The sequence below is a fragment of the Cyanistes caeruleus genome, chromosome 5, assembly GCF_971803275.1.
Source record: "Cyanistes caeruleus chromosome 5, bCyaCae1.hap1.1, whole genome shotgun sequence".
Taxonomy (NCBI): Eukaryota; Metazoa; Chordata; class Aves; order Passeriformes; family Paridae; genus Cyanistes; species Cyanistes caeruleus.
Genome location: NC_141705.1, coordinates 2175269 through 2185773, shown reverse-complemented (window position 1 = coordinate 2185773; position 10505 = coordinate 2175269). Strand labels below are relative to the sequence as shown.

Here is a 10505-nt window from a genome sequence, read left to right as displayed (position 1 = left end):
ATCCCCTGGCGGCGGGGACGGAGCATTCCCTGCCCCATTCCCAGGGAATCCAGCAATTCCGAGGCCTGGATGATGGGAAGGTTTTTGTTCCGTCGAGGCTCTGGAGCGGCTCCAGGTCACGGCACTTTCGAGGTTTGGAGCATTCCCAAGTGTTCCTGGCACTCTTCCAGCCTCCAGATTCTGGATTCGGCTGTCTCAGCGCTTCCCGGGATGTCAGGAATTTCCTGGTGCCGCCGCCAAATCCCGCTTAAAGGCGCCGTGGCTCTTCCAGGGAGGAATCCTGCCGGGAAACCTCCCCGTACCCCACGGGAGGAGCGGGGTTGGAGCCAGCCGGGCTCTTCCAGGGCCGTGTCTGGGATTTCACCCTGATCCTCCTCCCCGGGGCTGCGCATCCACAAGGTTCCGGAAGGTTCCAGAGGGTGCTGTGGTTGTTGGGGCGCTGGGATGTCCCGTTGTGACGCGTGCCCCGATCCCGCTGTGATCCCAAAGGCTTCAGGGCCGTTCCCGGGACAGCAGCAGCTCCCGGATCCCTCCGGAGAAGCCGAATCCCAACTCCCGGCCGGCCCGAGGGCTGCGGGGGCTCCGCTCCCGGGAGGGACAGGGGATGGTGGAGCAGGAAAAGCGGGAATTCCTCGCTTCCCGAGGGCTGTGCCAAGGGGGACGCGGAAGAAATCCACAGGGATCCCGAGGAAACGCAGAGAGATCCCGAGGGATGAGCCAGAGGGAAATCCATGGATACACAGACCTGTCCCGATGGCTGGAGCTCATCACCCAGGAGATGTCCCAGGTGGAAGAGTTCATGGAGCGGGAGCTGAGCCAGGGGAAAACCGGGAGGCACCGGGAGCTGGGCCAAGGGAAAACCGGGAGGCACCGGGAGCTGGGCCAAGGGAAAACCGGGAGGCACCGGGAGCTGGGCCAAGGGAAAACCGGGAGGCACCGGGAGCTGGGCCAAGGGAAAGGCAATGGGTGCAAGGATCTGTCCCAGTGGGAAGGATTTGCCAACCAAGAGCGGAGCCAAGAGGAATCCAATGGATCCCAAGAGGAATCCAAGACATTCCGGGAGTTGTGCCATGGGGAATCAAACAGATCCCAAGAGTTGTGCCATGGGGAATCCAAGAGATCCCAAGAGTTGTGCCAAGGGGAACCCAGCGGATCCCAAGAGAAATCCAAGAGATCCCAAGAGCAGTGCCATGGGGAATCCAGTGGATCCCAAGAGTTGTGCCATGGAGAATCCAAGAGATCCCAAGAGTTGTTCCATGGGGAATCAAACAGATCCCAAGAGTTGTGCCATGGGGAATCCAGCGGATCCCAAGAGAAATCCAAGAGAACCCAAGAGTTGTTCCATGGGGAATCCAAGAGATCCCAAGAGTTGTGCCATGGGGAATCCAGTGGATCCCAAGAGTTGTGCCATTGGGAAGACCTCCAGAGCCAAGGGATGTCCCATTGGGAATACCACACTGCCCCAGGGAAAGCTGGAACATCCCAAAGGCCGAGCCCACGGGAAGTCAACGGATACAAAAGTGTGTCCCAATGGGAAGAGCTCATCAACCAGGAGATGTCACAGATGGAAAAATCCATCAACCACGAGATGTCTCACACAGAAGAACCCATCAACCACGAGATGTCTCAGATGGAAGAACCCATCAACCACGAGATGTCTCAGATGGAAGAACCCATCAAGCAGGAGATGTTCCACATGGAAGAACCCATCAACCAAGATCCATTCCAAGGAAAAGCCAAGAGACACCAAGAACGGGAAGGGAAAACCAACGGATACAAAACTCTGTCCCAATGGGAAGATTTAATCCACCACGAGATGTCCCAAGTGGAAAAATCCATCAACCAAGAGACATTCCATGTGGAAGAATCCATCAACCAGGAGATGTTCCACATGGAAAGATCCATCAACTACGAGATGTTCCACGTGGAAGAATCCATCAACCAGGAGAAGTCCCAAATAGAAGAATTCACTGACCAAGATCCGTGCCAAGGTGACACCAAGAGACACCCAGAGCAGCGTCAAGGGACTGTCAAAGGGTACAAAACTCTGTCCCAATGGGAAGATTTAATCCATCAGGAGATGTTCCACATGGAAAAATCCATCAACCAAGAGACATTCCATGTGGAAGAACCCATCAACCATGAGATGTCCCACGTGGACGAATCCATCAACCAAGAGATGTTCCAATGGGAAAAATCCATCAACCACAAGATGTTCCACGTGGAAGAATCCATCAACAACGAGACATTCCATGTGGAAGAATCCATCAACCTGGAGATGTTCCACATGGAAAGATCCATCAACCAGAAGTCCCAAAGAGAAGAATTCACTGACCAAGATCCGTGCCAAGGTGACACCAAGAGACACCCAGAGCAGCGCCAAGGGAATGTCAAAGGGTACAAAACTCTGTCCCAATGGGAAGATTTAATCCATCAGGAGATGTTCCACATGGAAGAACCCACCAACCAGGAGACATTCCACGTGGAAGAATCCATCAACCAGGAGACATTCCATGTGGAAGAACCCATCAATCAGGAGACATTCTATGTGGAACCCATCAACCAGGAGACATTCTATGTGGAATCCATCAACCAGGAGATGTCTCACATGGAAGAACCCATCAACCAGGAGATGTCCCATGTGGAAGAACCCATCAACCAGGAGATGTTCCACATGGAAGAACCCACCAACCTGGAGATGTCCCATGTGGAAGAACCCACCAACCTGGAGATGTCCCATGTGGAAGAACCCATCAACCAAGAGATGTTCCATGTGGAAGAACCCATCAATCAAGACCCATTCCAAGGAAAAGCCAAGAGACACCAAGAACAGGAAGGGAAAACCAACGGATACAAAACTCTGTCCCAATGGGAAGATTTAATCCACCACGAGATGTCCCAGTGGGAATGACTTTCCTGACCAGGAGCCGTGCCCAACGGAGCAGGGGACACCTCCCTGCCCACCCCATCACTGCCAGGGGCACCTTTCCCTCACCCACGGCCGCTCTCCGGTCCCCAGCGCTGATCCCAGAAAACTTCGGCATTCCCGGAGTTCTTCCGAGTTTCCCCTTCCGACCCACCTGGCTGAATTCCCAAAAACGCCGAGGGTGCCCCAAGCTCCGGGCAAAGGAATGAAAGGAATGAAAGGAATTCCTGGATTCCCGTGGCTCTTCTGTCGGCTGCTGCTGAGGCCCAGGAGGGGCTGAGTGCTCCAGAGAGGTCCCCAAGTTTGGAATGTCACCGTGGAACTGAGAGGGCTGGCGGCGGGTTGGGATTCATGGAATTGTTTGGGTTGAGGGCAGGGATTCATGGAATCATGGAATTGGGAAAAACCCTCTGAGGCCATCGAGCCCAGCTGTGCCCAGGCCAGCGGTGTCCGTGTCCCCAAGTGCCACAGGGCGTGAAATCCCCCCAGGGATGGGGACCCCACCCCTGCCAGGGCTGGACAGCCCTTTCCAAAACGGAATTCTCCCAAAGTCCAAGCTGGCACAGCTCGAGGCCGTTCCCTGGGAGCAGATCCCAGCTCCCACCTGGCTCCAAGAATCCAGGGAGTTTTCCAGAGCCAGAAGTTCCCCCCCTGAGCCTCATTTTCTCCAGGCTGAGCCCCTTCCCCAGCTCCCTCAGCCTCTCCTGGAGCTCCGGACCCTTCCCGTGGCTCTCTCCATGGATCTCCCGGATCTCCGGTGTCATCCAGAGTCTCCAAACCCCACGGAATGACCCCAAACTCAATCCCTGGGGTAACTATACAGAGAGAACATTTATTTCCTGGCCCACAACAGTCTCTCCCCTCGTTGGGATGATCGGAGACACAAATCCAACCCTCTCCTGCTTTGGGTTTAGTCTTTTCCCAACTCCAATTTTTTTTTTTTTCCATCATGGATGTTCCTTCCCGACCCCAAACGAAATCCAAACACACAGAACTGACTGGCCCCGAAGTTTTGTTCCTGGGGAAGTTCCATCACCTGGAGCTCGGCTCCTCTCCGTCGTTATCCTGCTGTTTGGCCATGAATTTCTGTGGAAAAGGGAGAAAAGTTGGCACTGCAGGGATTTTCCAGGATTATTCCCAAAAAACCCGAACCAGGAACAGCTTGAGGTCCACTCAGCTCCTCCAAGGTGGGATTTATCCCATCAAACCCCCCAAATTTGCCTCCCTTTGACGCGGGAACCTCCCGGAGTGGAACGCGGCCGAATCTCAACCATCGGAATTCCCAACAACCTGGGCACGGAATGAAAATATTCCACATTCCCACACCCCACCAAAGCTGAACACCCAGGGAATTGTGGAATCCAAGGATTCTGGGGGAGATATTCCCGTTTTTCCGGGCGGTACCTCCATGTTCTGCCGGTGCAGGGAGGTCCTGCAGTGGTTGATCATGGAGGGTTCGTCGGCGTAGAAGAGGGAGCAGATCTGGCAGAAGAATCCGGCCTTTGGGACCAGGATATCCAGAGCTGAGGATAAACCACGATCACCGTGAGATATTCCACAGATCCAAGAAATATTCCAACCAAATCTGGGGAATTTGGGATTCCTCAGGGGGAAATTACGGTTCTTTATTATTCCAAAAAATCAGGGTTTTCACCCAAGCTGGGCCCTGCCTCGTTTCAATCCGTCAATGTCATCAACATTCCCAATAAACGCGGCGTTTTCTGGGATATAGAGTGAGAAATCCCATGGAAATTCAGGAATTCCTGAAGAACTGACCCCATGGAAATTCAGGAATTACTGAAGGACTGACCCCATGGAAGTTGGAACAATTCCTGAAGAACAGACCTCATGGAAATTCAGGAATTCGTGAAGAATCGACCCCGTGGAAATTCAGGAATTCCTGAAGAACTGACCCCATGGAAATTCAGGAATTCCTGGAGGACCAACCCCATGGAAATTCAGGAATTCCTGAAGGACTGACCCCATGGAAATTCAGGAATTCCATAAGCACCACCCCCATGGAAATTCAGGAATTCCTGAAGCACCACCCCCATGGAAATTCCAGAAGTTCCTGAAGGACTGACTCCATGGAAATTCAGGAATTCCTGGAGGACCAACCCCATGGAAACTCAGGAATTCCTGAAGAACTGACCCCATGGAAATTCAGGAATTCCTGAAGGACTGACCCCATGGAAATTCAGGAATTCCTGAAGGACCGACCCCATGGAAATTCAGGAATTCCTTAAGAACTGACCCCATGGAAATTCAGGAATTCCTGCAGGATTGACCCCATGGAAATTCAGGAATTCCTGAAGGACTGACCTCATGGAAATTCAGGAAGTTCCTGAAGAACTGACCCCATGGAAATTCAGGAATTCCTGCAGGATTGACCCCATGGAAATTCAGGAATTCCTGAAGAACTGACCCCATGGAAATTCAGGAATTACTGAAGGACCAACCCCATGGAAATTCAGGAATTCCTGAAGGACCAACCCCATGGAAATTCAGGAATTCCTGAAGGACTGACTCCATGGAAATTCAGGAATTCCTGAAGAACTGACCCCATGGAAATTCAGGAATTCCTGAAGAACCAACCCCATGGAAATTCAGGAATTCCTGAAGCACCACCCCCATGGAAATTCCAGAAGTTCCTGAAGGACTGACCTCATGGAAATTCAGGAATTCCTTAAGAATCGACCCCATGGAAATTCAGGAATTCCTGAAGGACTGACTCCATGGAAATTCAGGAATTCCTGAAGCACCACCCCCATGGAAATTCAGGAATTCCTGAAGAACTCACCCCATGGAATTTCAGGAATTCCTGAAGGACCGACCCCATGGAAATTCAGGAATTCTTGAGGACTGACCCCCTGGAATTCTACATCTCTCCACCCCCATTTCACATCCCTGGCAGCAATTCCCTCCTTTCCAAACACTGAATATTGGGAATAAAGCTTGCCGGAGGATGGGAACCCTCAGGGAGACACCACACCTGGCAATAATCAAGAATTCCACCTGGATTTGGGAATTCCAGGGAAAAAAAAGAACTTTCCACGCGTGATTTCTGAGTTTAACCGACCGGTTAAACGCGGATTTGGAAGAGCCGAGAAAATCCACGGATTCTGGGCCCTCTGAGGTTCACACGGGAGGAGTTTTCAAAGGGGTGGGAAAGAATCTCCCAGCCCGGAAAAGCCGGAGCGTTTTTTTGGGAATTCCTTTGGATTTACCTTTGGGAGTGCTCTGAGTCTTGGGGACACCTGGAAAAGTCGTTTTCTTCTGCTGAGATTTTGGTTCTGCCTCTTCTGATCCCAGCTGAGCTGCTGGAGACAGAAACGCACGTTGGGATGGAATCACGGAATCACGGAATCACGGAACGGAATCATGGAATGATGGAGTCATGGAATGGTTTGGATTGGGAGGAACCTGAAGGACATGGACAGGGACACCTTCCACCAGCCCAGGTGGCTCCAAGCCCTGTCCAAGCTGGCCTTGATGTTCCTCACCTTTTGGCTTAGAGATTTCAGCCATTTCCTCCTCTGGATTTGTATCTCCCAGAATTCCCATTTCTTCTGGTCCTGCAACAGCAACAATATCTTCATCATCTTCATCTTCATCTTCAGGCGGGTTCTTCCCTGGGAAAGAGTTTTCTTCTTCCTCGTCGCCGACTTCATCGACTGTAACAAAGTTTAGTTCCTCTTTGAGGTGATTGAAGTCGGCCAGGAAATCATCCTCATCCTCGTTAACCTCATCCAGAGTCATCAGAGGATTGTCCTCGTTGTCCTCCTGGATCTCATCCACGGTCACCAAGGCGTTGGGATCGTCGGGCACCTGGGAGGCGCCGCAATCCCCGGCATTGGCTTTGCCCTCCTCGGCGGCGCTCAGCTCCGCGGGCTCGTTGAGGGGCAGCTCCTCCACCTCCCCGATCTCATCCACGGTCACCAAGGGCTCGGCCTTCAGCTCCCGCTCCTCAAATTCCACCCTGGGCCCGTTCCCGTGGGAACCCGGCTCCTCCTGCTCCGAGATCTCGTCCAGCGTCAGCAGCGCCTGCGGATCCTTCACCGCTTCCGACAGCTCCTCCTCTTCCACCACCTCATCCACCACCACCAGGCCCTGGGGGTCGACGCCCGGCAGCGGCACCGGCGCGTCCTCCTCCTCCTCCTCCCCGATCTCATCCAAGGTGACAAAGGACAGCTCACCTTCGGCTCCGCAACTCTTCCCTTTCCTCTTCTTGGACGCCGGCGGCTCCGAAGGGTTGGATTTGGGAGCTTCTTTTCTCTTCCCCCTCGGGGGGTTTCGCCGCGGCGTCGCCGGAGATTCGGCTTCGTCCAGCACCTCGTCCACCGTGACGAACTCATCCAGGTTAAACGGGAAGAGCTCTTCCTCCTGGGAACGGAATGATAATCTGGAATCTCCGGGAGGAATGTTTTAATAAAGAAATTAATCCCAAATTTAATTTGAGGGTGAAAAGTAATTTAAAAAAAAAAAAAAAAAAAAAAAAAAAAAAAAAAAAAAGCGTTGGGGGTCGAAACGGCAGCGTTGCGCTGAGTGATTAATTAGTTTAATGAAGTTTAATTTAATTTAGCTCAGGTTTTGTTCAGGTGGGAAAAATCCTTTGGGAAAATCACAGCGGGTCGATTGGGGATAAAATTCCATAGGGAAAATTCCAGGGATAAAATTCAACGGGTAAATCTCAACGGATGGAATTGGGCAGATAAAATTCCATGGATGAAATTCAGTGGATAAAGGTCAATGGATAAAATTCCATGGAAAAAATTCAATGGATAAAATTCAGTGGATAAAATTCCATGGATAAAGGTCAATAGATAAAATTCCATGGATAAAATTCAATGGATAAAATTCAGTGGATAAAATTCCATGCATGAAATTCCGTGGATAAAGGTCAATGGATAAAATTCCATGGAAAAAATTCAATGGATAAAATTCCATGGATTAAATTCAGATGAAATTCCATGGATAAAATTCAATGAATAAAATTCAGATGAAAGTCAGATGAAATTCTCTGGATAAAATTCTCTGCATAAAATTCAGTTGATAAAATTCCATGGATAAAGGTCAATGGATAAAATTCCATGGATGAAATTCAGTGGATAAAATTCCATGGATGAAATTCAGTGGATAAAATTCCATGGATAAAGGTCAATGGATAAAATTCCATGGATGAAATTCAGTGGATAAAATTCCATGGATAAAGGTCAATGAATAAAATTCCATAGATAAAATTCCACGGATGAAATTCAGATGAAATTCTATGGATAAAATTCAATGGATCAAAGTCAATGGATAAAATTCAGTGGATAAAATTCTCTGGATAAAGGTCAATGGATAAAATTCAGTGGATGAAATTCTATGGATAAAATTCCAAGGATGAAATTCCAAGGATGAAATTCAGTGGATGAAATTCCAAGGATGAAATTCAGTGGATAAAGACCAATTAATAAAATTTAGTGGATAAAATTCCATGGATAAAATTCAGTGGATGAAATTCCATGGATAAATTCAATGGATGAAATTAAGATGAAATTCTCTGGATAAAATTCAGTGGATTAAATTCTATGGATAAAATTCCAAGGATGAAATTCCAAGGATGAAATTCAGTGGATAAAAAACATTTAATAAAATTTAGTGGATAAAATTAAAAAGATAAAATTCAGTGGGTAAAGGTCAATGGATAAAATTCAATGGATAAAATTCAGTGGATAAAATTCCAAGGATGAAATTCAGTGGATAAAAACCATTTAATAAAATTTAGTGGATAAAACTAAAGGGATAAAATTCCATGGATAAAATTCAGTGGATAAAGATCAATGGATAAATTTCTCTGGATGAAATTCAGATGAAATTCTCTGGATAAAATTCTCTGGATAAAATTCCATGGATGAAATTCAGTGGATAAAAACTAATCAATAAAATTTAGTGGATAAAATTCAATGGATAAAATTCCATGGATGAAATTCAGATGAAATTCTATAGATAAATATCAATGGATAAAATTAAATGGATGAAATTCCATGGATAAATTCAAAGGATGAAATTCAGATTAAATTCTCTGGATAAAATTCAGTGGATAAAATTCCATGGATGAAATTCAGTGGATAAAAACCAATCCATAAAATTGAGTGGATAAAATTAAAAGGGATAAAATTCAGTGGATAAAGGTCAGTGGATAAAATTCAATGGATGAAATTCAGTGGATTAAATTCTACGGATAAAATTCCAAGGATGAAATTCAGTGGATAAAGACCAATTAATAAAATTTAGTGGATAAAATTCCATGGATAAAATTCAGTGGATGAAATTCAATGGATAAATTCAATGGATGAAATTAAGATGAAATTCTCTGGATAAAATTCAGTGGATTAAATTATATGGATAAAATTCAGCGGATGAAATTCCAAGGATGAAATTCAGTGGATGAAATTCCAAGGATGAAATTCAGTGGATAAAGACCAATTAATAAAATTTAGTGGATAAAATTAAAAGGGATAAAATTCAGTGGATGAAATTCAGTGGATAAATTCAATAGATGAAATTAAGATGAAATTCTCTGGATAAAATTCAGTGGATTAAATTCTACGGATAAAATTCCAAGGATGAAATTCAGTGGATGAAATTCCAAGGATGAAATTCAGTGGATAAAAACCATTTAATAAAATTTAGTGGATAAAATGAAAAAAATAAAATTCAGTGAGTAAAGGTCAATGGATAAAATTCAATGGATAAAATTCAGTGGATAAAATTCCAAGGATGAAATTCAGTGGATAAAAACCATTTAATAAAATTTAGTGGATAAAACTAAAGGGATAAAATTCCATGGATAAAATTCAGTGGATAAAGATCAATGGATAAAATTCTCTGGATGAAATTCTCTGGATAAAATTCCATGGATGAAATTCAGTGGATAAAAACTAATCAATAAAATTTAGTGGATAAAATTCAATGGATAAAATTCCATGGATGAAATTCAGATGAAATTCTATAGATAAAGATCAACGGATAAAATTAAATGGATGAAATTCCATGGATAAATTCAAAGGATGAAATTAAGATGAAATTCTCTGGATAAAATTCAGTGGATTAAATTCTATGGATAAAATTCCAAGGATGAAATTCCAAGGATGAAATTCAGTGGATAAAAACCATTTAATAAAATTTAGTGGATAAAACTAAAGGGATAAAATTCCATGGATAAAATTCAGTGGATAAAGATCAATGGATAAAATTCAGATGAAATTCTCTGGATAAAATTCTCTGGATAAAATTCTCTGGATAAAATTCCATGGATGAAATTCAGATGAAATTCTATAGATAAAGATCAACGGATAAAATTAAATGGATGAAATTCCATGGATAAAATTCAGTGGATAAAGATCAATGGATAAAATTCTCTGGATGAAATTCAGATGAAATTCTCTGGATAAAATTCTCTGGATAAAATTCTCTGGATAAAATTCCATGGATGAAATTCAGTGGATAAAAACTAATCAATAAAATTTAGTGGATAAAATTCAATGGATAAAATTCCATGGATGAAATTCAGATGAAATTCTATAGATAAAGA

At 45.7% G+C, this 10505-nt stretch overlaps 1 protein-coding gene across 7 annotated transcripts in view; it reads right to left on the bottom strand.

The window, feature by feature from the left end:
* Nucleotides 1-3738: 3738 nt before the first annotated feature.
* Nucleotides 3739-10505, bottom strand: part of ZNF638 (zinc finger protein 638) — a 91948-nt gene continuing 85181 nt past the window's right edge. For 2 of the 7 annotated variants that reach the window (XM_086888044.1, XM_086888043.1), the window contains exons 22-25: nt 6430-7309; nt 6154-6246; nt 4331-4449; nt 3739-4012 (exon numbers count right to left, since the gene is read on the bottom strand). In XM_086888044.1, coding sequence (XP_086744170.1) covers nt 3959-4012; nt 4331-4449; nt 6154-6246; nt 6430-7309 — 1146 coding nt within the window. In that variant the 3' untranslated portion in view covers nt 3739-3958. The remainder of the gene's footprint in view (nt 4013-4330; nt 4450-6153; nt 6247-6429; nt 7310-10505) is intronic. The other 5 variants (XM_086888041.1, XM_086888042.1, XM_086888045.1 and 2 more) reach the window with 3 other exon arrangements.